This window comes from Ascidiella aspersa, chromosome 2 (genome assembly GCF_963924565.1).
Source record: "Ascidiella aspersa chromosome 2, kaAscAspe10.2, whole genome shotgun sequence".
NCBI classification, from domain to species: Eukaryota; Metazoa; Chordata; class Ascidiacea; order Phlebobranchia; family Ascidiidae; genus Ascidiella; species Ascidiella aspersa.
In genome coordinates, this window is record NC_139448.1 from 17,598,804 (window position 1) to 17,625,976 (window position 27,173).

Genomic DNA, 27,173 nt, shown 5'->3' on the forward strand with positions numbered 1-27,173 from the left:
GAGTCCCGAGTCCGATTCCGATCAAATGTGCGATTTTGTCGAGTCCCGAGTCCGGCCTTGACTCTACATCCTGTATTTCGCCAATTTACGTCACTAAAATAACGTGGATGTAATACTTATAGGGTTGTCGTGTAGGCTGTTTCATTCACTCACAATACATGGTTCGAAAATCTTCCACCATATGCTATTCCACCAGTTGTCGGCCAAATCAGTTTACAAATTTGGTACTGCGCATGAGCATTTCGGACTCCGGACTCGGGTACTAGTTTTACGTTATCTTACTCGAGTCCGACTCCGACTCCACAGCCCTGATAGACCCCTTCATTTTCTTACTTGTCGGATGGAAAACTATTGTAAACGTTTGCCTTGCCTACTTTTTATCTCGTTTTTGCACGCAAACCCCTTTTGTGGCCTTCTAGATAAGAGGTGTCAAACTTAAGTCTTACTGAAGACCGCACAAAATTATATGATCACGCCAGGGGCATCACTGAAATAACAAAAAACAACAGGATATTCAAATATATTTGTTGTATCTGATGTTCACCATGCTTAATTTATAGTAGGTATGCACACAAATGGTTTTAGAAGTTTTATATATACAAGGTGTATCCTCCAGTCATTTATCGGCGTAGCCAGGGGGCACAGAGGCCATGCCCTTACCCCCAAATTTTATAAATATTGTACTCTTATAATTTTGTTTTGTAGCATATTCGAGCAGTACCACAGCAGTCGATCACAGGCGCAGGCGCAAAACTTCGAATAATACACGGGCCGCATTTGTGTGTGTGAAGGACGACCTGCGGCGCGTGGGCCACATAGTTAACACCCGTTTTCTGAATAGTTTTTAGCTTGTTTACCTAAAAACGTGTCCCCCCGAAAATAGCATTATGGTAGACATCTTTAGAAACCTCTACCGTATTCCTTTCTTAAATACTGCAAAATATTTTAAAGTAATAAGCGAAACATGATATTTCTTGGTTAGCAAAGCTATAATTTATAGTATAACCTTGATGAAATTTCAATTTTAACCAAATGTTTTACACCTACTAAATTATGCATTAAAACGAAAAATTTACCCCGCTTGTTAAAAAAAAGTTAGACTACAATCAGCCTAAAAGACCAGTCATGCGTATCGTAATGCTTACATTATTGTAAATCCATCCTCAAAGCAGCTGTTTGTTTTTCCTTTGTTTTTAGATTAAGGACTATGCTTAAAACTTAAAGTGAAAGTTTATTTGATGTATGGTTAGCAACATCTGACATATTAGACTAAAAATGTTCGCGATTTAATTTGGTTGAGCATATGCGATAATGTATTGCCGAAGTGTGACTGAATAAATTCCCAACAAACAATCATAGCACACGGCTGCATAAATTTGACCCTCGTTTTCATACGCGTCGCACAACACACAGAACCAACCACACATCGAAAACACGATTGCAGCTATGAAACGAACTGTTAATCTGCGTGAAATGTCTGCTACTTCGCCGTCTGCGGGTCCAACCAGTCAAGAAGCACAAACCAAAAAAATAATGATGGACTTGCAGCAGGAAAAGAAACGTCTTCGAATGATTCAGCAAGGAAGGTAAGCTTTGTAGGTGTACATTAGGGCTAGGCAGATTAGCAACTATTGATTTGTGTTTGTACTTATATAGATTTTCAAAAATAATAATGTGTATTATTTGCAGTGGAAACGTACCAGTAAAACATATGCCTTCGAACTTGCAACCGCCTATTGATGCAAGCCAGCATATGTTGGCCAATCAGAGAAATGCTCTACAGGTAATTTTCGAAAACCCAGGGTACGTGTTTCAAAATTTAATGACGCTTTGTTTGTTTTGTCAGATGGCCCATTCTACATCTTTCGGTTTCTTTATAACGCAGTCGTCGTCGTTCGGTAACATAATCCTGCCAGTTATTCCAAGAGTTGGGCCAAACGAGTGACAGCATACCCAAATCTTATGCCGGTTTAACACTATCACACAAGTATTAAACCATGCATTTGACGCTCAGCATACACAAATTGACATACCTTCTACGCAGAAAACGGCTATACCTGCTCATCCTTTACCTTGTACTAAACTTACCGTTAAATCAGTAGTCCAGCAAAGCCTTTTTCCCGTTAATATGTTTTTTCAGTGTTACTGACCACATATTTTCACTGCCGGTAATTTTTTAAAGATGGCTTGTTAGGATAGAAAATTGTTTTTTATTACTACATTCTGGTTGCTGTGATGACCCTAAGTTCACTGATTGGTCGTAAATTTTCGTCAGTTGCAAGCGTCGGACAATCGGTGACGCGCCGCCGCCGTTTTACGCAGCAAGAAGTGAGCGAATTCGCGCGATTAACGGGTGACTACAACCCTATCCACCTCGATGAAACTGGCGCCACAAAATCCGGTGTTTTTTCGGCTGCAGTAGTTCACGGAACCTTGGTTTGCGGTTTTGTTTCTGGTATATTTGGTACAAAACTGCCAGGCCCTGGATCGGTTTTGTTCGCGCAGGAAATGCGTTTTCCGAAACCTCTCTACGTTGACGAAGAGCTTACAGCGTGTGTGACGGTCGCAGCCGTGAAAAAAATGTTTGTTGAATGTAAGGTTCACTGCTTTGTTGGAGAAAAGGTCATAATGACCGGAAAAGTCACGGTTGCAGTTCCAACAGGAAAAAAATAGTTTTAAATATTTGATTACGAAGTACATTTACATACTTAATGATTCTGTAAAGCTAAGTGTTTAATACAGACTACTGTACAACTTACGTTTCTGAATTAAAAACTAACATAACAATGTGAAAAAGGCGTTTTGTATCCCATTCCACACGACACGTGCTTTACAAAAAGTGTTACCGAAAATGTATTGCCTGCGTGGTTCGTTTATTTTAAGTATTTTAGTCTGTAGGCCTATCCTAATGTTTTGTTTAATGAAACGGTACACCTAATTGTTCAGGAATTCAGCAGTGGCTAACCACGGCTAGCCAGCCCCATATGACTACTCACCCAGGTTAACCGGCTCGCATTTCGGTAAAGTGATTTTTGCAGAAACACCGTAGGCTACCGGTAAATAATGTCTTTTTTTAACAAGAATTCTAGTTTTCCTAAGGTTACGTGTTTTAGACGTTACGTTTAACGTCATCTCTGACAATTTTTTTGTGATTAGGTTAGAACAGTTAACGATCCGGTAAAAAAATATTCTGCTTTTGCCCCTTGATTAGCCTTCTCGCCTGATTCGCCTAGACTTTTGCATTGCACTTAGATCCTACATTAGTTTATGTAGAATCCAATTAAACATTTAGAAAATTGTTTCTTAACCCTATTGGGGCGCCAACCAGTTATGAAGGCATGAGCTCTATATACAATGCCTATTTATTTATAAAGTGATCGTAATATTTCAATGTTACGCTTCGTGTTCATTTTACTTTTATACTGTGATATGCTGCTTTACGGTACGTCGAATTACTATGCAAGGTTCATGATTTGGGACCTGCAAGTTTTGAGCTACTAATAGTGTAAAATTGTTTAAAACAAACTGGTATAGTTGAAGTACTTCTATGTGGTTTTTCAACCAGGGTTGGGCGTCACCATGCAATGCCCATAGGCCTACTATAGTGTTTGCCAAATTTAACAATGTATCTCCAAAAACGTTTTGGTTTGGTAGACATTTTCTCTTTTCGAAAAATGACTTGACTTGGTCTTAAGTCATTGTGTCCAATAAAATTGAACACTTCGAACTCTAACTCTGCTAATTGACGTGTGCACATTCAGAAAAACTGCGCACATTACCATCTCAAAATGTGCACACATTTCGGCGTTTACATTTATACACATTCTAAACGCCACGGCCTCGTCTGTTGCACACGAGTATAGGTGCAGGAAAGGCCCTTTTTTGGGGGAAAAGTGATTTTTTCAAAGGCATGTGTGACCAGGCCACTTTTAAAGTCACCTTTAATATGGCCATGTTAAAAGGACAATTGTGTGCCATACACCTGATCACGTTTTAGAAAAAGACGTCGCGGAACTCTCTGAAGTCACAATAAGTACCACAATTTTGAGTTAAACAGCACATGATCAAAATATTTTATGTTTCTGTTCCCCTGATACCAACAGGCTCGTGGGATAGTTTTGCACAATGTGCGCACATTTTAAAATGGCATTAAATGTGCGCACTTTTTTGCAGTGTGCGTACTATTTAGAGTCGCTTTTTGAGTTGGGATTAGTGTTAGAGTTTGGAGATAGAGTCTAAGTTAAATAAATAGTTAGAGTTGGTAAAACAAGAGGAACAGCTGTGGAAGATTAGGAGTCCGGCTTTGAGGAAGAGTTGGTGGAACAGTCGGAGTTAAAGTTTGATAAAGAGTCGGAAGAAGAGTGAATGAAAGAGGCAGAGAAAAAGTAAAAAAAGAGTTGATGATAGAGTCGAAGCAAAATTCAGAGAAAGATTTTCAGGGAAACATGTTTTGAAGAAGGGATAAACGAAGAGTTTAGAGGTAAAGAGGGCTAGAGGATTAGAGACAGAGGACAAAACGATAGAAAGGAAAAGGAAAACAGTTAGAAGAAGAGGCACAAAATTGTTTCCGCGTTACCTATCTTAAACCGTTCGCACATTTTTAAAGGAATTTGAATTTTAAAATGTGCGCACATTGTGCAAAAAATGCTCGTAACCAAACAGGGGGTGGATACGTTGAAAACTATTTGTCTTACATAATTAGCAACGTTGACTAGTTTACGACTTTAGTATGCCTCATTGTGCGACACTCAAGATCGCACAATGTCCACATTTATAGTACACAAATGAATTTTAGGGACGTTGAGTTATTTTTGACAGGAATGCAACGATAAACTTTCGGTAAACTTTGCTTGTGCGGTTAACAAAAACAGACAAACAAGCACAAGAATTGCTTTGGCCAAACACCTATCACAAAACTTACACTCAGTCATTCGAACTGCAGCTGTGATCAAGAAGCAGCATTCAAATAGGGCTATAGGCCTACAAAACACTGCAATTTGGATTTTTTCCGTCTTTTGAATGGCAACTCTTACGTAATTGCTCTGAACGCGAATTACGAGAATGAAATCCAGTGTTGTGAAAAATCTATGACAACGCTAAATTATTTATACTTTTGGTACCGGTAGCCTATATATCGTAAGTTTGTTTAAAATAAGAATAAGTATTTTTTTAGATCAAGAAAAGTGCTCTGAAACCGGAGTGCCGCGGGACAACAAGTGTGCCGCGATATTCCCTGAGGTGTATTAGCCTACTTTCATTTCAAGGATACATTTTAATAATAAGTAGAATTACCACAAATATATACATCGAATAAATCGTTATGCTTTTTTGGATTTACCGTTTGGTGAGCGAACGTTTCCTCTAAAACTGCCGCAACTTTTCAAAAATCTATTCTTGGGAAACTTTTTAAAATGGCACTTTTAGTCTATGCTAAAAAGTCGCATCGTGAAAAAAAGCGGAAATAGGCCCTGAATAATATAAATCGTTATGTTGGGGTAAGCATGTATGGAGTCACTTTTTTACTTTACCGTTTGGTGAGCGAAAATTTATTCTAAAGATGCAGAAAGTTTTGATCTATTGTTCTCGTGTTGGATTCTATTTGAATAAGATTTTAAGCATAACTGATGATACAATTTGCGTAACTATAGTATTCTGTTCTTTTTAAATTAAGTTATTGTTTAAGATCTTTTTTATAACCTTTTTGGTTCTGTTTAGATCTAAAATCTCGTATTTAAAAAAATAGGAATAGGTCGAATTAAAGTTTAGAATTCCTACTAGCGATGCTGAAAGTTCGAAAAAACAAGTTGGAAATATCGTTCGGACATTTTCTCTACATTAGGGGTTCTTAAACTGGGGTCCATGGACCCCTTAGGGCAAGGGTGGGCAACATACGGCCCGCGGGCCGGATCCGGCCGCCGCTTAGTCACCACTCGGTATTGTTGTTTCAATTAGCAGTTCGCCTGTCACCTTACTCAAGTAATCTCAAAACAGGCCTGATAACAAAAAGATATTTTTTGGTGAAACGAAAAGACTTCTTAACGACGTAAAAAAAACAGGCGTGTAAGCTACAGCAATGCGCATTTACACTTAATTAATTTTACTCCAAATTTTTCGATATAAAATCCTGAAAATTATTATGAACGAAGTATTTAATTTTCCGGTGTTCGTATATTAGCGTTAAGCCGGTCAAGCGTTCTTCGCCGCATGCCGCCCTATTGAACATTTTTATTAGCCTCGTGTAAAAAAGGTTTCAAAAAAAGGAGCGCTTCGCCGTCGTAGTTGTAACAGGCAGAGTCATTGCACGCTTCATACAACCGGCGAAATCCAACTGCAAATATCACCGAAAAATTTTTAATCCTTGGATTCCAATCCAAAAGGAATTCGTATCTAATTCTGCAGTTTATGTCTAGTAATTTGAACCAATATAATTTGAAGTTTTACCGCCATGGTTACGCCTAATTGTACATACGCGAGTGGCAAGTTTAGATAAGGCCTGTCGCTGTGGCGACACATTGAAAGGGCTTGCTTTCAATGTAGCCGGGTACGGCAGTGTCTGCAGTTTTTGGGCGACCAATTACTTCGACTCGCAATAACATTAACCTAACAATTAGGTGTCAGTTAAGCGGTATTGGGCGAGCCACTAATTTGCTTAACTGCGTTAAGTTGCAAAAGTAACATTCCCTCGTAAAACGTGCGGGCCTTGGTTGAAATGCGCTAAAGGGTTATTTAAGGCCACCTTTAGGCCAATATTCAGCGAGGTTACGCACAGCGTAATCGTGCCTGTGGGTCCTGTAGTGTAGGATATATTTTAAAATTAATCCCTCCCTCAAACAAAATCAAGGTTAAATAATTAGAAAATAGATTTTCGAAAACCAAAGTTTTTTGAACATCCAACGAAGTGCAACAGTTTGTGTTTGATACATCACAGAGGATGTTGTGACACCGCAATTCCATAGCGTTTCGCGCGCAATTGAAATCATGTGACTTGAATGCCTCAACGATGTGTAGCGTTTTTTAAGGTCGAACAGATAATTTTAAACAGCCGTAAGCTCCTAATAATTGCCGTTGACAGCGTCTCTAGATTCTAGAATACACGAAACTTAAATTTTTTTTTGAATACGGCCCGCCAAGTACTTCATTTTGCCATATCCGGCCCGTCGACTGGAGAAGTTGCCCGCCCCTGCCTTAGGGGTACGTGAAGGTCTAATTGAAATATTAGTGTATATTTATGAAGTAATCATGCAGATTTTCAAAGAAAACTTTCGGACCGAAATCAACAGATTTCTGAAGTCTATTTGAATCGTGACGTCAATTTAGGTCGACCGTGTTTTAATTTTCTTGGCTACCGTGGTGCACGCGAAGCAAATTAAAGGTCCAGGTTTAAAAATGTTCAAGAACCCCTGCTCTATATTTTTTATATAGTTCATCACCAAATCGAAATACATGTTAAATTGTTGCATTGTTGTTTTATCATAATTAATAATAATTATTTGAAATACAAATTTGGTATTTAAAAAGGAGAAAATATATCCGGTCATGATGTTATGTTAATCGCCTTATTGCCATTTAATTCAAAAAGTAACCATTCAATTCAAGATATTGCCATTACATTTATTAACTAGACGTTCCATATCACATGCTCTGCAAAAATCCAAATGATGTTATCATATTCACCATATTGCTCTTTGATCCGAAAAGTAGCTATTCCATTGCAAATATTGCAATTAAAATGGTTAGTTGGACATTACATTCGAAACGTTGCTAAAATCCATACTATGCTGTTTAATTCGCAAATCAGTCATTCCATTGTAAGTATTGCCATTTCAATCGTTAACTAGACGTTTCATTCGACGTGTTGTTAAAACCAGTGACGCGCGGTGAGGTTCCTAGATGGTGAGGCACATATTTTGTCGATTCAAGAATCGTACTAATAAAAATAAAAAAAAGTTTCAACTTTTTTTGTTTAGCTTTTTCCATTGTATGAACTGCGCATCGAACACAAATAAATATGCTAGCAAACCGTTTCGAGCAGCAACTGACTGAGTTTTAGCGCAATAAAAATGACTAAAAAGTAGTAAAACTACATTAATATAACAAACGTAATAATGACTATACATCGTTTATGACGTAACAGTGCATGACAATTAAAGGTGTGACATGTCGATGATCGACTGTTGTGGTAGGCTACTGCTCATAAAAGCCACAAAACAAATTATTATTAAGAGTACAATATTTATTAATTTTTGGATGGCCATAGCCCCCCTGGCTACGCCTATGACAGCCACACATCCACTTCTTTTTTACCAATCTCTTTGAAAGTTGCGTATTATTTTTTTTGTCCAGTAGTCTGATGCAAAACTGTTAAATTTGCAACAGTTCTGCCTTTATTTATGACTTTAACTTTAGAGATTTACACTACAAGAAGTCAATGTACACGCAATATGTGGGCATTTAAGCTGGACAAAAAAAGGTTTCATAGCGTGGTCACAATTGCCAAGTCACAATTGAGGCATGCCTCAAATCATAGCTGAATCGTTCATCATGTTTTCCGAGAGAATTTGCGAAAGAAAAAGGAACGCATAATGCAGTGTATGGCACATTTGTAATCTGAAGTGAGGCACGGCTTGGCACTGCCTCTGCCTCACTTCGCGTATTCAATGATTTTTACCGCGTGAACGCTTGATATTAATAACGCAGCAGAATTAGAAGAAAAAAATAAAGCACGCTTTAGGTATAGAAACATAAAATTTGCGGTAGAGATTAACTGATATAGCTTTTGCTTGATATATATTCTGCTTTGCCAGATGTTGGTAGGTGAGGTAGTGCCTCACCTGACTGCACGTCCCTGGTTAAAACCCTAAACACGGTATTCCATTTGCCATGTTGCTGTTTGATTCGCAAAATAGCCATTCCATTCGTTAACTAGGCGTTTCATTTGACATGTTAAAATCCTAAATATGCTAACTAAGCCATGCGCCACCATTTGTTGCCATTTCCCTTTTTCTGGTGCCGTTCGCCAAGTTGCTCTTCTATTCAACATGTTGTGAAAAACGCAAAGATGTCATTCGACGTTATGCTGTTTGATTTGTACGCGCCGTATCCGCAAATTTAAAACAATTGTAAAGTAAGTTGCTTTCTTATAAGTTGCCGTTTCAAAAGCTATTTTGCTATTACATGTCTGAAAGTTGTAAATAAAATTTGTTCTGATAATCACAAATTAGGGTTCCTCTTTTTCCCGGATTTTTTCACTCCCGAGTAACGGGATTAAAAAATTCCCGGGAATCCCGACAAAAAATTATACCTAATTACGTTATATTAGCTCCAAACATTTAATTTGATTTAATAAGAAAGCGAATGCAGGGAGCATTTTTATTCATAAAATAAATTTAATCAAGTTTTTTCCTCTGGTAAGCGCTAATAAAGCAACTCATCAAACCATAGAGATCAGTGGTGTGGTAATAATTTTTTCTTTATACATTCACAAACGACAAGTTTTTTCAAAGTTTTGCTATGTTGCCGAATAACCGAGATAATCAAAAAAGTCCCTAGATTCAGGATCGCTATTTCGCGGGATGGAAATCCCGGGAATTTCCCGTCGAAACATTCCGTGAGAGGAACCCAATCACAAATAAGATATGTGAATTACAAAGTGGACAAATGGATTGCATAGTAATCATTACAATCAGCACAGAGTAGCTGTGTAAAATATAAAGTAAAGGAATTATAAAATGCGCGTTTGCCTAATAAATATTTCTCATTAAAATCCATAAAGTGGTAGTTTTGCGGCTTTGGCTTTTCATACTTTTTAACATTGGAGATTTTGCATGCTGAACTTTGGAGCTGCCTCCCTTTGGTCTAAAAACACTGAGCAAAGCAGCATTTTTGTTCAGAACAAAAATTAGATTCGAATTAGAACTGAAACACACTAGCAATTTACCAATTAGCAGCAGATCACTAAATTTGTCAAACTATTAGGAGACAGCGGACTCGATGAACCTTACAGTCTTTCGCAGTCTCCTGGAAACGTCAAATATTTCAAAACATTGTGATTTCGTTTTTATGGATGTTGCAAATAAAATCTTATCTATTTTATTGACATCTTAAATTATTTACTGGTCAAACTCTGCTTATACACACCCCTTACACGGTTTTGTTTCTTGTTTTATTATTATAGATAAACGGATTACAAACCTAAACAGATGTAACTACTTAGTATGTCAAGCAATGAAGCAGGTAAAATCTATGGATATTTGAGAACAACAAGATGGATTTTTAAGAATTTTTCACAAAATATTGGATTAGTATAGGGCATGTTTGGTAAACCTATTTTATTGTATCGCATTAATTACAGCCCTTAATCAATAAAAAGAAACACCCTGGCCTTACGTTTAATTGTAAAAGCAGGCTGCTGTATTTTTTTAGACTATTTAGCCTTGGTTTGCAATCCACTGGTCTGCATTTTGTGGCACTTGCAAATCCGAGATTTTTTTAAAGAAATTTGTGTACACACTTGAATTCAAAACTTGCACAACTAAATTTCACAAAAAATGTCAATTGTGTTGTGTTAGATTCCCCAAACTCAGGTGTGCATAAAATCCTAGTTGCAAACCTGAGATCTTGAGCTAAAGTGAAATGAAACGCAGACTAGACTATTCATAGAAAAAAAAGCTTGTGTGAAATTATGCATTTGCATGTATAAGAATACTCACATAATGTTAACAAAGCTGCTGCAAACTAAATTTGATGGGGAGTCTTACTCTGGTATAGTTATATAAAAAAACACCTGGTTAGTTACAGTTTATGGGTGGAAAGTTAAAATTGAATGGGCTATAGAACATTATTATCCAAAAGTGCCATACGACCCATGGCAATCGCTGAACAGTTTCCCTGGTCTAGGTGTTATTACTATCATGGTTATGATTTTTTAATTGTTTTTTGTTTTACAACTTAAACCCCTGACCATAATCATAAGTATGTAACATGAACATTTTTAAAGCGTAGGATTAAAATCTCCATAAATGGGCCCCAACATTGTGTGTTTTTAGAACTAGAAAATATTTTGGTAAAAAATCCTTCCACTTCAAACCAACCTTTAGCATGTTAAATATTGTGTATATATATATATATGGAACACCTATTTATGTAGTACAAAAAATACCAATAACTATAATTGTCGTTTCTATGACTGTGATAAGTGTACATTTATTTGTTGTTTTTTCTTTTAGCCATTGTTGCCCGTTTGACAAATCAGAACAAATCTTTTCGTCCTGGATGCAAAAAATGTGGATATCGTAAGTCAGTTATAAAAATTTATTAGTTAAATTAAAGAAAAACTTCTGTTTGGATAAATTTGTGTCCAGAAATGAATCTAGGATTGTTTGGGGAAGGGTGCAGGACAATTTTGTGATATAAGGTCATAACACAACACCTAAAAACAAGTAACTTATACATTCCCGAAAAAAAGGGGTTTATTATATAAATTAACAGCATTTGATGTAAAAGAGACCTGACACCTTGAACATGCAAACAATATTCTTACATTTTATTCAATATTCTGTCATTTTTTATTTTGTCAAATAAATTAACAAGAATATTGACCTCATTTGAAGCTATATTGCTGCACAGAAACCACAGAAAAAATGTTTACAAAGGGCAAAAGGCATATAGTGTATTTATCTTATTTCAAAATATGTCAGTCACAAACAGGGTTGAAAGTACATTTAGTGTTTACCCCAAAACGCACAGGAATTTTTAAACAGGAAATCTAGGGCTATTATTTATTCTTGATCAGAGTTAAATGGGCACATAATACATTTTAAATTCAAACCCAAAGCAGGCAGCATTATTTTTCAATGAATGACATTAATATTAACATCTAAAATAATTAATTGTCAAGGTTGTTAATTTGCATTCCTTTATATTTGTTTACTTGTATAGTGAAGCAGTTAAAATGCTCATCTCACGATGACACTCTTTAAAGATAAAACCCATGTAAATATTTTAGTATCTAAAATAAGTGACATCCACTGTAAACATACAAAGGAACTGCTTTTATACCCTGTCATAATGTGCACTTTTAATTTTGCCAGGAGCCTGTGATAATAGAAACATTAAAATTTAAGCTTATTTTTAAACCTATACATAACAAAATTTTGATAAAAATCATTTTTTATTTTAGCTGGTCATTTGACATTTGAATGTAGAAATGTAATTCGACTTGATGCATCAAAGGAAGTTGTTCTTGATGTCAGTAGCACTAGTTCGGAAGAGGACAGTGATTTGGATCTTGCAAGTCACAATGAAAAAAGAAAAAAATTTAAAGAAAAACAGGAGAAACTAAAAAAGTAAAAATTTGAACTTCAATTTTAAATTTACTGAATTAGTTGCTTCTTTTGTTAACTCTATTAATACGTTGTGCTACATTTGCACAGGTCTTTAACACAGTCTGATGTAACATTTTCTGAAAAGCCTATTAAAAACAAGAAAAAAAGAAAACACAAATCTGAAAGAAAAAGTGACAGTTTTTCAAGTGACGAGGAAGTATCTTCATCCAAAAAGCGTAAACGTAAAAAGAAGTACAAACAATCAGAAGATGACTCGGACTCGAAATCTAAGAAAAAGAAATCTAAAAAAAAGAAAAATTCTAAACATAAAAGTAAATAAAAATTATGTACAGGACAGTATTTGTCTTGTTAATTTTAGTTTATAAAGAATACGCACTTTACAAGCCAATTTGGTGACGACTTTTTTGCTATGAATGTTTATAATTACCATTTTTCATGCTGCTGACAAACAGACTAGGTTTTATAAATTACCTTATCTCATTTTGCTTCTTACTGCTAGTGTCCTGAACCTCTCAATTTTAAAAATATGCTTTATACTTTTTATTGACGCATAATAAACAAAATCTTCCCAACACAGTTATCTAGTGAGGGTAATAACCATGCTTTGAAAATATTTCATAAGGTACCAAAATGCAAATAATGACCATTTGAAAATGTATCTGGTGCTATTTAAGCATGACAATGAGTACTGCAAACATCTTCTGCATTCTATTATTTGCTTTGTTGTCTGTCATCTATAAAAAAAAATCTTGATAGAAATATTTAGATAACTACAGCTTTGAGGCCAACGTTTATAAAAACAAAGCTATTATGGAAAAACACAGTAAATGTTTACTACGATATAACACAGACTATAATTTTAAGTTATTTTGAACGAAAGCCAATTTTTGGATTGCTTGCAGCAGATTTAGCATGCCCAGTTGTTACACTTGGTGATGTATTCGACTGAGAGAGGTTTTTGTTGTCTTGATTCTGTTGCTGAACCCACTCAGAATTCTGTTCACTGATATCAGGAACCTCACTGAAAACCATGCAGAACTCACCAACCTTAACCAGACTCCCAAGTTTTCCAACATACAATGTTAAACAGTTTTTAAAAAGCACAGCATAACACCGACTTAAAGACAATATATCACTGGCCTGTATATGATTTCCATGGTCACCCCAAATAGATAAGTTTATGCTGCCAGTTTTATCGGCCACCTTGCAAGATCTGACTTCCAATCCATCTTTGGTCTTGTAAGAATTTCCTACATGAAGTACAATCACCTTCATTTGTAAGTTTTTAGCTTGAGGATACAAGTCTTTAATGTAGTTTAGGGTGCCATTCTTGTTCTCATCACCAGTTTTACTGTACATTGCAATAGTTTTCTTATTTTAGGATGTTACAGCAAAGCGATCGTTCAAAAACTTGATTCCAGTCAAACGTGTTGTGTACAAGGTGTAAGTCCACGCCAGAATCACAACAGAGAACAACAGCTGATAAGACAAAAAAGTCAAAACTTATTTTGGCGCTGGTCGAGAATCCGGCGCTCTTTCACTTATGTACGTGAAAAGTTATGTAAAAAACAAAACAAAATTATACCGCATACCACAACGCATATTGTTTGGGTTAGGGTGCGGGTTAGCGTTTGGGTGAGGGTGGGTCAAGTAATATTATGTTTATTATTAATAATAACTTGACCCACCCTCAACCAAATGCTAACCCGCACCCTAACCCAAACAATATGCGTTGTGGTATGCGGTATTTGAAGAAAGTTTTTTTTTTATTAATTTTTACGTACAATAGTGAAAGAGCGCCGAGAATCCTACCACAGCATTGACGGCAACGCACAATATTTGTTAGGGTGTCAGTTAGTGTTTGGATACGTCTATTATTATTATATATATCATTTACTAATATTGCTTAACCTACCAGAACCTAAACAATGTTCGTTATGGTAGGATTCAAGACCACCACTCCAATTTTGCTTTATCCAATTTATTTGACCAGTCGGCTAGTGTTAATTATCTTTACATTGCAAATTTCTTCAACTTATTGAATGTGCCTATTATGACTTACCAAGCATAAAAAATAATCCAAAAATCTTCGATTAACGAACATATTTTGCATGCAAAACTTATGTCTACTGGAACTTGCCAAAAAACATATAATTTCGTAAAAAACGAATTCAGATAACGGTGAATTAGTCGTAGTGTAAAAGTCGTTACTGTATCTTGAAACAGTGTGAGTCCAACTATTGGAAACCTAAAAATACCACTTCATGGATTTAGGGTTACCATATGTGTCATCAGATATAGAATTTTTGTGGTCATTTAAGTACGGCGTCACAAAAATGCGTCATAGCGTGATGTCACCAAACAAATAACTTTGAAAGGACCTTTTGTTACCAGTCGAATTCGTGCGCGAATGTACAATTAAATTTGGGACTAAATGCATTCGGGTTGTTTAGGACGATTTAAAGAGTGAAATAATTTAATAAACTTTTTTTCCGCACATGTCTTGATTAAAATTACACTGCAAAAAAGACTACCTCCTCCTACTAGAATTAGACTAAATGAAAACGCACAACAAGACGTGTGGGTGCGAGCCACAATAAAAGAATATTTATTGCGACAACGGTTAAACCACCCGATCCGTCAGAAATCAGTGCAGTTCTAAGCAAAAAGGTCTACGACAATCAGTGCATTCAAAGGATCAAAAAGTCCGACTTTTAGACTTTGAGGTCTTGGACAATGCACTAATTTGCATTAACAAATGTGCATAAGAAGATTAAGTTTAACAATACTTGACCCAACCAAACCCAAACGCTAACCAGAGCCCTAACCCAAATAATGTGCGATAATTTAATAATTATAACGCTTCAGGCCCCAATACCTCAATTTGTGACGTAATAATCTTAAATACAATGGACGAGAAACCATCCGAGTTTGGGCTTTTTTCCCCAGCATTTGAAGAATTATTAAAATAACGCACATTATTTGGGTTAGGATTCGGGTTAGCGTTAGGGTTTAGGTGGGTCAAGTGTTATTAATCCTATCTCACAATTTTTGTTATCTTTTCTGAACTTTTAATGAATATTTTTAATTTATCTTCGCCGGGAGTTTACCTAAAGGTCCAAATCAGTGCATTGCCAGGACCTCAAGGTCTAAAAGTCTAGACTTTTCTGCCATTGGATGCCCTGATTGTCGTAGACCTTTTTGCTTAGAAATGCACTGATTTCTAACGGATCGGGTGGTTAAACGGTACTTAACATACAATAATTTACCTCCTTAACGTTCGCGATCTGGACTCCACAAGTAAACAGTGAGACTGCTGCTTTTGGCATAAATGCAAATCAGATACCACATTCCAACTTAAATACCACATTCCAGCTGGCGGTTATTAAATTTCGTAACAACACGATTTAACACAAATAGTGAAAAACAGGAAATTCTGGACAATTGACAAATTGCTTCCAGCAACTTGCTGACAGTTTTGAATAATACACACAGGCAGGCGTGACGACGTCATAACCGTCCAGACCGTTTCAATTGAATGACCGGGATGTGACCACTGACCAGTGGTCGGATTCAATTTTTTTGCCGGCCGGTTCTATCACAAAAGTCATATTTTTCAGCAGGTTCTGTTACAAAAAGTCATGTTTTCGGCAAATAATTAAAGTAGTTGCAATAACAGGATTCAAACCCAGGAAAGGTTGGAACCGGACTCCAGCCATAAGACCAAGATAAGAACAACACCAACGTCAGAATAAAACACAATTCGGAAGAAGACCAAAATAGGACTAACACCTATGGTATTAGTACCGTCTAAATCGTAATAAGTCCTAAATCCGTCGGAATAGGACCTAAAAGGTCAAAATCAGGCCTAAACAACACTTTAACTAACCCCAAACCCCACCCCTAAGTACATCACTAACTCCCCTAAAAGTTTCAACACTAACCCATTTTCTAACCCCACCCATTACCCACCAATAACCCCAAACAGGACAAAAAATCCGGTGCCAAAATAGCGGCGCCCTGACGGCGCCGGTCAGACTAGGGGGTCCAAACGTAGTCACCAAAACGGCCGATGCCAGACCGATGGCCCCCGATCGTCCCATACCCTCTACTTACAGATTCGGGCGTTATTCTGGCCATTTAGGCCTTATTTCGATGAACTTAGGTCTTATTCCGATGAAATTAGAACTTATTCCGATGAATTTAGGGCTTATTCCGTTGAATTTAGGCCTTATTCCGATGAATTTAGAACTTATTCCAAAGAATTTAGGCCTTATTCCGTTGAATTTAGGTCTTATTCCGATGAATTTAGAACTAATTCTGATGAATTTAGGCCTTATTCCGACAGATTTAGGTCTTAGTCAGACGATTTTGATCGTATGCTGTACTGGATATTACTGCGTATTTGGCTTTATTATGTCGTTTGTCTTAATACTATGGTTTTGTAGTTTTTTGGGCTTTATGTATTGTTGCTTTTTAGGTCTTATTGTGTGTTCCCGTTGGAACCAGCTGAATCCCATCACTGCTAACAGCCACATTAAAAGCAGCATTCGCCTCATGACTTGTACTTATGACGCAACAATGGAATATTCAGACACACTGTCACAAAGGAAAATTACTACAATTAAAAAAATTAACACAACATATGACTGTTACGTGCGACCTTGACCATTGCACATTTAAAAAAAAATAACACGTGAACTACATGGATCTTAAAAATCTGCGTATCAGATATGTTGCAAAAATCTATTGACAGTAACCATAGGAATGCTAACCGTTTCGCTGATCTCATAAAATATTGTGAGACGGTTCTATAGAACTGGTGCGAACCGGCTGAATCCCACCACTGGATGTGACCCGATCATATGGAGCGCAGGCCGCTACATACACTCTCCATGTCTTTAAGGAGAAAGGTCCGGGGAAATTCCATCTTCGTCTTGTTCCTCCTGGATGCAAACATTGTTTATTGGATGTTGACATGCTCCTTGTTGATAAGCTCTTTGTAGTAGAAATGAGCGGTGGCGGACCTCCAAGACGTTGATAACTGTAGTTGTCGGGCGATGAAAAGCTTGAACGATCTGTGTAAAACACTTACCGGTACACCGGCGTTTAACAACATGCGAATACAAGAAATGTGTAGCCTACAATTAATGAAGAAATAGAGCCGTAAAAACGTAATTTTAATGTGAAAAGGCAAAGTCGTCAGTCAAAAGCCTAGAATTTATCGTTCTAGATGAGTTCCGCTTTTTTGGCCTGCGAACTGGTCATCAGCTTTGCTGCAATCTAGCAATATCACTTCAACTTTTGTTTCTTTGTTATTGAAATGGACAAAAAAAATTAGTAAATGATCCTTTGTGATTTCATAACTACCGTAGCTCAAAGGTGTACATTTCAAAGTTAGTATATAAGCCAAATGCCAGCGATTCTTAACCTGGTGGGGGCGCCAAGCAATTCTGTGGGGAATGTATAACGGGTCTATTTAATAACATTTTTTCTAACTTATAGATAAACGATAAAAGTCATCTCCCGTTCAAACTATTTTTAATCCATAAATATTTTATATATGACAACAGGCTTGCAACAGGGGGACTCAAGCTTTTTTGCAATATGGCCAATATGTCCGTTTGTCTGACAACAAACTTTACTATTTTCAAGTTGTCTTAGTGATATTTAATTGAAAATGCCGAATTGCTTTTCGTAGGGGGGCGAAAGGCCTATGAAAATTATCAAAGTGGGGCGCGGCTGAAAAAAGGTCAATAACCACTGCCATGGGCTATGTATAATTTGCCAGCAATAAGCCTAGAATCGCTATTTAAAAACATTGGCCCGCAAGATAAAAAAGAATTGTTTTCAGCCCGCGATGAAAAGAAGTTGGACCACGCTGTTGTAGATAACCGAAATCAAGAAAGTTAAAAGTATTTAACCAGGGTTGAGAAGTTGGACCCGGGACTCGTGACTCGACTGAGTCGGATGGTTTTGCTGGAGTCCGACTCGAGACTCGAGTAAGACTACGTAAGACCACCCGAGTTAGACGTGCGCATGCAGTAACAAATTCAAAACTAATAGTCCATAAACTGTGAATTGTAAAGGTGAAATAGCATATGGTGGAAAACTTTCCAACATGTATTGTGGGTGGATGAATGTTATGACACTCCTATACGAGGTTTGCTGCATATCCACCTTACTTCAGGCCGTAGAGCCGGAGCCGGAGCCGGAACTCGACGAAATTGAACGTTTAGCCCGAGTCGGTCTTGAAAGTCGGACTCGGGTTATTTTTTAACGGTTTTGGCAATGTAAATTCCCAAATATAAAAACTGTAAAGTGTATAGTTCAAACAATAAGTCTAACTATTTATACGATGAGGTACAAAATGAATCATTGCATTAATTTGTAGACTGTTTAAACACATCGATCACACGATGCTATTGTATTCTTTACATAAGTATAGCATGCGATCTGACACAATGTTACATTAGCTGTTTAACAGCAAATACTGGGATATAGCCTACAGGTAAAAGTTGGTCGGCAATGAGTCATAATCAGACGTGTAAAACGTGTAAAGCGTTGATTTAAATACCGACGCCCAGTTTCAAGGTAGTATAGTTATTAAAAGCATTGATTTTAATACCGGCGTCCAGTTTCAAGGTAGTATAGTTAGTAAGCTATGTACTTAATGCCAAATGGTAAAGGCAAACGCTTTTGACCCACCTTATGTAGCCTAGGACTTACGTATATGCTAAAAGATTTAGGTTCATTTAGGTTTTTGTAACAACTTATGATTTTGGAAAATTGCTTTTCGAGTCCATGAAAACATTGCTGAGGCAGCATGCAAATATTACCGGCTGCCTTTGTTTTACTTGTGGTCATTGGACAAGGTAACGTAACTCTTTCTTTTAGTGCAAACTAAAATGATGTTGCATTTCTTTAGTTAAACGCAATAAAGGTTATTAAATAAAAAGATCAATTAAATAAAAGATTTTTACTTTTATATTAAAAAATATGATATGTGAATTACGTAACAGTGCCTATACTAAGTAAAACTTAAATACCGTATAAAAAGTATTAAAAAGTGAAATATGATGGCGGTATTTCCTATAACCATAGTTTTACGCACAGCCTGATTTTTAAATGGCACCTATACAACTTTAAACCATTACTGTAACCATATTTGTGTAAGAAACATATCATTATAAATTTATATTGTTTTTGTAATCATTTTGTAGATTTAAAACTAATAGTTTTGTTTTAGTCATGCTTTGCGTCATTTCATATAAGATATTGGAATAATGAACTCTGTTAAAACAATGTTTCTTTCAGTTTCTACCAAGGGATGTCCCTCCCTTAAGCACCTTCAGCACGTTACCAAAAGATGCATATCGGGTAACAAATTTTTCAAACTTTACTGCACTTTAAGTTGTGACGATGGATTCAAGCTTCCGAAGGGCTACGCAAGATCAAGTGTATGTAGATGCAGAAACGGAAAATGCAAATGGAATATTAAACTGCGAAGTTGTGTAGGTGAGTAGAAATACCTTGCGCTAACGAGCAAACCAAATTCGGGTTGGTTCTCTTCCATCTTGGCTTGTAGAAACCCTCCCAGACAGCCAACATCAGTATGTGGTATGGTAAGTATTTTGGTTTCCATTACTGACATAAAGTTTATGCGGCAGATTGATTTTCAATTTTACTACAAACCAGCATATAACTGTTTTGATAACTGTTCGAAGATAAACTTAAGCTGGCTTTCTGTAGAATGATTTGGACCAGGGGTAGCCAAACGTTTTTGAAGCCGGATCGCTGTATAAGGATTGGCGATCGCTGGACGGATAACTGTAAAAAATTGTAGTTCGTGACCTGGTTATAAAATTTGTCTTCACCTTGTTGGACTTAATAGTTATAACAAAAAGAAGGAAAGATAAATGAATGTTTAGCTTGAATTTGTTTACAAAGACCTTTTTCTTATTTAACCTGTTTTGAGATATTAGCTTATTTAGCAAAATTGACATCAGCGAGCACAAGTGGTTTGAAATGAAAACAAATAAGCAGACCACTTGATTGTTAAAACCTGGAATGCGCTTCCTGTCACATACCACTTCCTGCAGAAGAGAAGTAGGCTACCGTAATGACCTTGACGGGCCCTAGCACGCATATGCACAGTCGGTCTCAAGTTTTTTAAATATAAAAAACTCAATAAGATTAAAAAGTAATTCAGTTATTTACCGTTGTCTAGTATACACAAATTAATTGTATGTTGATAAATAATATATGGCTTTCAGAAATACAATTAAAATATGTAGCTTTTATGGTTCTCGTAGCCAAAAGGTTGCTGAAAACGTTAATCGCATTAGTTTCAAGAGATATAGTTAGTTGGTAAACAGTGTGTATCTTTCATATTTTTAGGTTCGGCCTCATCGAGGGTCTCGCCAACTAAGAGAATGGTTAAAACGACAACCAAAGCTATTCCCAAAACGCGTCCGACTACAACTGAAATACCCATCACACAAAGGCCTAAAACAACTATCACAGCGACGTTACTGTCGAATAGTGCCTTGTCAAAAGCAACAACCACAGAAATTTATAAAACAAGGTCTTCTGCAGACCAAACAGTACCGACATCTTCTATATCATCTGCTTCTTTGGTAACGACAAAAAGCGATACTACAGAACAATCGAGTCCAGCGTTTATCAAAGCAACAACTCAAACAAAAAATAAAACAACATTAGATAGCATAAGTAGAGCAGTATCGACGACTGTTTTGGCAACGTATGCCTTAACGACTACCGTTCAAACAACATCAAACACAGCTACTACAACAAGTTCAACTCCAACTACAACGGAAGCTACTACAACAAATCCAACTGCAGCGGCAGCACCACCACCATCCACAACAAAATTAATTACGACACCAATTCCGACAACAGCAAGAAAAATCACAACTCCGACAACAACTACAACCTCAACGACTACAACGAAAAAGGCAACAACGACAACTGTACCTACAACAACTTCAACTCGAGCCCTTATAACTCGACGTATTCCAAGCCTTCGCGAGCGATGCGCTGGTAAAAGAGGACGTCTTCCAAAATCCTCCAAAGAAATTAAGCTTAATTTTAAGCGATCAACTGGTAAATGTATTTTCTACTTATCACCAACTATGACGAAATACTTTTTCCGGGCTAATTTGATGTTTAGCAGTTTTAATATATAAACCTATTGCAACAAAATTTAGCATGATGATGGTTTAAGATAGGGTTCTGGCGATGTCAGGACTTTACCGTTTTTATTGTATAATTCACTACAAAAGAAACGAAATAACGAAATATTAAAACGTTAAATTTTTCGCAGCTACCCAAAGTATACGCCTGTTATTGTTGGTTAGCTATTTTTGTTTACTAAATACCGGTTTGCACTGACCGAAAATCCACACATTCATGTGTTGTAAGTCTATCGCGTTAACCGTGGCATGATAAAACGTTGAAACTTAGCCTTCTGGCGCTTTCCTGGTGATGATATTAGGCAAGATATAATGCTGATCTGATGTAGATCAAAATCAAAGCAACTGAGTAATACGCCTAAGGTGAAATATTTTACGAGTTACTCAGCCTTGAAATTATTACGAAATTTATTTCAAAAATTGAAAAATATAAGCGATGTACCGAATTACCTTCATGGAGGAAGCAGCTACGATTAACGTCACAACTTGTTGGCGGTCCATTTGTTTGGCGCAGTGATGCCAAGTGGAATGCTCTGTCACATACCTACTAAGGGTTATAACATTTTTCGTTGGAAACATTTAGAGTGTTATCTGTTTTTCAGATAAAACAAAATACAACTACAATGAACTTCTGCATATGTCCATTCTTTTCTACGAATCCCAGCGCTCCGGTTACAATGCCGTCGACAATCGCGTTCCTTGGAGAGGAGATTCTGGTCTCCATGATGGCTGTGACGTAAACCATGACCTCACAGGGGGTTGGTATGACGGTAAGTATAAAATATTTGTTCAAAGCACATTTTATGTGAGTTGTGTAATGTATAAAAGTCATACTTTATTTTCTATAGAAGAAGTCATAAAAACATTTATAGTAAAGTGGCTTAAACTCACTATACTTATCTATTTTATAATATTGCAGCTGGGGATCACATAAAGTTCGGATTTCCGATGGCATCTACAGCCACTGTCTTGGCGTGGGGCATGATTATGTTCAAGGACGCATACGTTGACGCTGGCGAGTGGAATAACGCATTGAGTATGCTCAAGTGGGCCACAGACTACTTTATTAAAGCACATACTGCTCCCAATGAACTTTACGGACAGGTACAGTAATTTTTTTTTAGCGATTGATGACGTTTTTGTCGTAAAAACGTTTATCAAGGCTACTCAACTTGACCAGATACGAAAGTACACAAGTTTTTAGGTATTTTTTTAGTTGCTTAAATATTTAAAATAGTACGAATGCAACATCTGTCGGAAGAACAAGCTTTGCATAGTTAGCCTTTTTATTTTTTAATTGACCGAAGACATTACCTATAATGGTACTGAAAAGCAGTCAAGTAAACTTACCACATTTAAGACCCCAAAGGTCCGGATCGCTATTTTTGAAACAGGGGCGCTGGTTTTGTGGAAACCCTCAGGACAATTTGATAATCACCTATATCTCGTAAACTTGAAATAGCAAAAATCGGTTTGGAACACCTTATTGTTTTACAGCAAATACATAATGCGTTATATTTGATATATTTAAAAACTGTGGATATATTTCGTTAGCGATAAATTTGTGCCCAATAAATCTTACCCTTATTCTGTAAATTACCCGACAAGCTTACCCTTATTCCTTTGTTATAGCGACTCGTGGTTTAGGAAACTCTGTTATAGTTCCTTGGTTGTGCATAACTGACAAATGAAATACAAATATGTTAAACCATTCAGAAAATTGTTGTTTTTGACAATTCTCGCTCACTAATGGGTCGCACGCAGGGTGGTATTTGATTCTTAAATGTCAATCAAATGATAACCAAATTAATCATTTTAGGTGGGAAAGGGCTCGTTGGACCACAAAGAGTGGAGTCGCCCTGAAGAGATGACAGCACACAGGCCTTCGTACAAGATAACGACCAGAAAACCGGGAAGTGACCTGGCAGGGGAAACGGCTGCTGCTATGGCCGCGGGTTCGATTGTTTTCAAGGATAGGTATCCCACCTACTCGAGGTTGTTGCTCAGGCATGCATGGGAGCTGTACCGTTTCGCTGACAAATACAGGTAAATGAGTTTTTTGTTACTTCGGATATTTGCTGAGAATCGTTTAAAAAACGATTGCCGACATAGAGACAACACATTTGTTTAGTTTCACCATGCCAAACATTTTATTAATAACTTTTATTAATAATCACATGAAGATTTTGTACAGTGTTTACGTACAACTTATTTAAAAAAAAAACCTCCAAAACGAATATAAATTAAAAAATAAGAAAATCTAACAAATAAACGAATTTTAAACACGTTTGACTACGAAAGTTTATAGCATATTGTGCATGGCCAGCGAACATCACGCAAATGATATTGTGGTTAAAATGCTATAGTATTTGCCAACCTGGTTAAAAATAAGACAAATCAGCGTGCAGAAGACCAATCAGCTATATAGTTTAAGCAATGGCTAAAACTAGCAATTCTATTTTAAATAAACCTTTCGTTTTTCGTAACAGTGGAATTTTAGGAAGATTATTTATCGGTTTGTATTGAATAGGGAAGCTATACGGAAAGTGTTGCTTTTAGTATGTTTAGTAAATTCAAAATTATTCTTACAACACTAATGTATCTGTAACTCTGGCGTAATTATGTGATAACTTGGCTAACTATAGTAATAGTGTTAACTTTGGAGAAAAGTTGACATTTATGTTGACCTAGGGGAAAGTACGACATTTCGATACCCGATGCCGAAGAATATTACCCTTCATACGATTATAAGGACGAGATAGTGTGGGCTTGCTTGTGGCTTTACCAGGCTTCGAAAGACGCAAAACTGCTGAGAGAGTGTAAACAAAGATACAACCAATTTGGCATGTACTACGTTGCATCCGAATTTTCTTGGTCGTTAAAAACAGCAGGAATACAGGTTCATTAAACTGGATAATTGTTGTTGTTATTGTTTTATTTGATGTTGGGATATAATCATATAAACCTGTAAAACTCATAGTTAAAAACATGAGTAAAAACAGGATCAGACGTTTTGTTTAAAGGAAAATATATTTCGCCAAAGTGGCATCATCAGTTCCTGTAAGATAAATATCCCAAGTCGTGTTGCCTGCGAGGCTGTAGTGCTTTTCATTGCGTTTTTAGTCTATTATCATGTTTTAATATTTTATTGTTTACTTTTATTGGTTTGTTGACTGGCTGCACTCTGATTTTATTTATTTATTTGTACTCTTACAGGAACTGATGATGCCACTTTGGCGAAATATATTTTCCTTTAAACAAAACGTCTGATCCTGTTTTTACTCATGTTTTTTTAACTATGAGTTTTACTTGTTAATATACGCGTCAGCGGAGCAGTGATCGACTGGCTAAAACCTGCCGCCGATGGTTTTCGATTCTATAAAGATACACCCTATTGTCATATAAACCTGATTCGCTTTTCTGTTTAAACCGTGTTAGTTAAACTCAAACAAGTTTCTAAATGATTCAACATCTCTTCAGTTTATTGTCATCTTTCTTTATCGGTTGTATCAGTTATTTAACGCTTCATACACTTGCCTGGAACTAGTTGCGGTTCTTCACACAACACTCTTTTTAAAGCCAGTTTTTAATTCTATTATATCTACAAACCCGTTTTAATTAAAATTAAAGCACCAAAGGGCTTTAAGGTTTCATTTATTCGACTACTGTTCGCTTCGAAACGCCAGTGTTGTAAACAAGTCATTTTAAATTGACTTAAGTCCCAGTCAAGTCATTTGTAAAACAACTTAAGTCCAAGTCAAGTGTTTTTGAATAAATAACAAGTCAAGACCCAGTCCAAGTCATCAGTTGCGCAAGTCAAGTCCCAGTCAAGTCATAATTAGAGCAAGTCAAATTTAAGTCATGTCCTTGTTAAAAAATAAAATTTTAAACTATTAAATTTTTTTAATTTGTATGATTATGAGCAATAACTGAACTAAAAAATAAGAAAAAACGCAACATATAGCAAGCAATTTGTTTTATGTGCTAAAATTTGGATAAGTAGCTCAATTTTGTAAAAAAATATTTGAAAAAAAACGCTTCATTTTAAGCCAAGTCATTTGTCCAAATGACTTAAGTCAAGTCAAGACGTTTGAAAACAGTGACTTAAGTGCACTTAAGTCAAGTCATTGACTTAAGTCATTACAACACTGCGAAACGCATCATCAACTTACTGTCTAGCTTGTTATAGGTTTTGATGGCAAACATCACACGCGAAAGAAAATACAGAACAGTTTCGGAAAACTTTGTTCGGTTCTGTAAAAACAAAGTACCGAGAACACCGGGTGGGATGACATTTTTCCTAGAGTGGGGATCTAACAGATACGCAGGTAAGTAAAACAACCGAATATTAGCGATGTAGCCTACGACTAAATGTTAAATCTGAACAAATGTAAACTAAAAAGATGTTACCTCAAATTGAATTGTTACTACAATAAATGTGCTTTTTCGCAAATTAGCACCTATCGTTTAATATTACAAAATTTCTGTTTTGTTTTGATAGCCAATGCTGCCTTCATTGCTCTGGCGACTGCAGCATCCATGCCTACAAGACGTACTACGGAATTCGTTGGGTTTGCTCGTGAACAAATATATAAGTTGCTGGGCGACGGAGACGGGAGAAGAAGCTACGTCACGGGGTTCGGAAGAAACCCCCCGACCCACGCACATCAAAGGGGAAGGTAAAATACGCATGGCATATATTAAAAAGAACAAGCTTAATTCAAAAACTTAAAATATAACGGACTTTACTGACTTTGTAGCTCATGCCCGAAATGGACTCGGTATAACTATCGAAAGTGTAGATGGGCTGATTTCTCACGACGTGGCCGCAACCCCCACACCTTATATGGAGCGTTGGTGGGAGGACCACTCGCAAATGGCAGATTTGAGGATGTAAGGGACAATTACAAAAAAAACGAAGTGGCAACAGACTATAACGCCGGCTTTCAGTCAGCCATTGCAGGTATATGGTTAAATACTTATCCCACACTTTTTAAATTGTTGCTCCTCAAAACGCCATTGAGAAAAACTTTGAAACCATCAAGTTTATATTTTTGTGCCTTTGTTGCCCTTTGCCGGATCTGTGTTTGCAGTGCACCGCCCTATAATTAGCTGCAACATTTATTTTACACCTGTTATGTGAGAAGTGGAAACTTACATTAGACATGTAAATATGCTACAATAAAATAACTGTTAAACATTTTAACCTTTTCATGTCGATTGTAATTTTATTTTTACAGGTTTAAAGTATTTTGTTATCCGGAATCGTTAAACAAGAATACAAGAAAGCAATCAGCCTACACTGTACATCAACGCAAATAAAACAAAATACGAGGAACTATGATATGTTAAAAGTGTGTATAGGTATTGTTCAAATATGCGTTTCTAAGGCTTGAAAAATTCCCATTATTTACTAAAGCGCAAAAAAGTCCCAGTTTACGTCACTACCTGTGATTGTTGGTAAGCCCACATCTTTGTGACGCCACATCACTGTTAAACATCAATAACTGACACACACTGGCTCTACTGGAAATAAGCAGCTATACGCCTTAGTCATACAATACATATATCATCAATTATTTCAAAACAACATGCTGCTTATACTGAGAATGTG

The 27,173-nt window shown here is 36.6% G+C and overlaps 4 protein-coding genes across 6 annotated transcripts; 3 read left to right on the forward strand and 1 right to left on the reverse strand.

The window, feature by feature from the left end:
- The first annotated feature begins 1,164 nt into the window (after positions 1-1,164).
- On the forward strand, positions 1,165-2,236 carry LOC146164111 (SOSS complex subunit C-like). The gene is made up of 3 exons (XM_083382023.1): positions 1,165-1,586; positions 1,690-1,783; positions 1,847-2,236. Exons 1-3 carry the CDS (start codon positions 1,447-1,449, stop codon positions 1,943-1,945), a joined length of 333 nt encoding a protein of 110 aa, XP_083238149.1. The 5' UTR covers positions 1,165-1,446; the 3' UTR covers positions 1,946-2,236.
- Positions 2,237-9,507: 7,271 nt separating this feature from the next.
- LOC146164112 (uncharacterized) lies at positions 9,508-12,920 on the forward strand. 2 transcript variants are annotated; one of them, XM_083381210.1, is made up of 4 exons: positions 9,508-10,233; positions 11,226-11,291; positions 12,204-12,344; positions 12,432-12,920. In XM_083381210.1, exons 2-4 carry the CDS (start codon positions 11,272-11,274, stop codon positions 12,661-12,663), a joined length of 393 nt encoding a protein of 130 aa, XP_083237336.1. In that variant the 5' UTR covers positions 9,508-10,233; positions 11,226-11,271; the 3' UTR covers positions 12,664-12,920. The 2 variants fall into 2 exon arrangements, with proteins under 2 accessions (XP_083237336.1, XP_083237335.1); XM_083381209.1 differs by having other exon boundaries at positions 9,509-10,233; positions 12,179-12,344.
- LOC146164113 (SOSS complex subunit B1-like) lies at positions 12,538-14,576 on the reverse strand. Its single transcript, XM_083381208.1, has 2 exons — positions 14,407-14,576; positions 12,538-13,823 (listed from the first exon to the last, which is right to left on the reverse strand). The coding sequence occupies exon 2, from the start codon at positions 13,701-13,703 to the stop codon at positions 13,209-13,211; it is 495 nt and encodes a 164-aa protein (XP_083237334.1). The 5' UTR covers positions 13,704-13,823; positions 14,407-14,576; the 3' UTR covers positions 12,538-13,208.
- Positions 14,577-19,084: 4,508 nt separating this feature from the next.
- LOC146164114 (uncharacterized) lies at positions 19,085-26,921 on the forward strand. Of its 2 annotated transcripts, XM_083381523.1 has the most exons (12): positions 19,089-19,219; positions 19,594-19,637; positions 19,792-19,862; positions 20,745-21,470; positions 22,162-22,329; positions 22,479-22,663; positions 23,379-23,605; positions 24,251-24,458; positions 25,749-25,887; positions 26,061-26,238; positions 26,320-26,522; positions 26,800-26,921. In XM_083381523.1, exons 4-12 carry the CDS (start codon positions 20,780-20,782, stop codon positions 26,829-26,831), a joined length of 2,031 nt encoding a protein of 676 aa, XP_083237649.1. In that variant the 5' UTR covers positions 19,089-19,219; positions 19,594-19,637; positions 19,792-19,862; positions 20,745-20,779; the 3' UTR covers positions 26,832-26,921. The 2 variants fall into 2 exon arrangements, with proteins under 2 accessions (XP_083237648.1, XP_083237649.1); XM_083381522.1 differs by lacking the exon at positions 19,594-19,637 and having other exon boundaries at positions 19,085-19,219; positions 19,662-19,862.
- Positions 26,922-27,173: the final 252 nt, after the last annotated feature.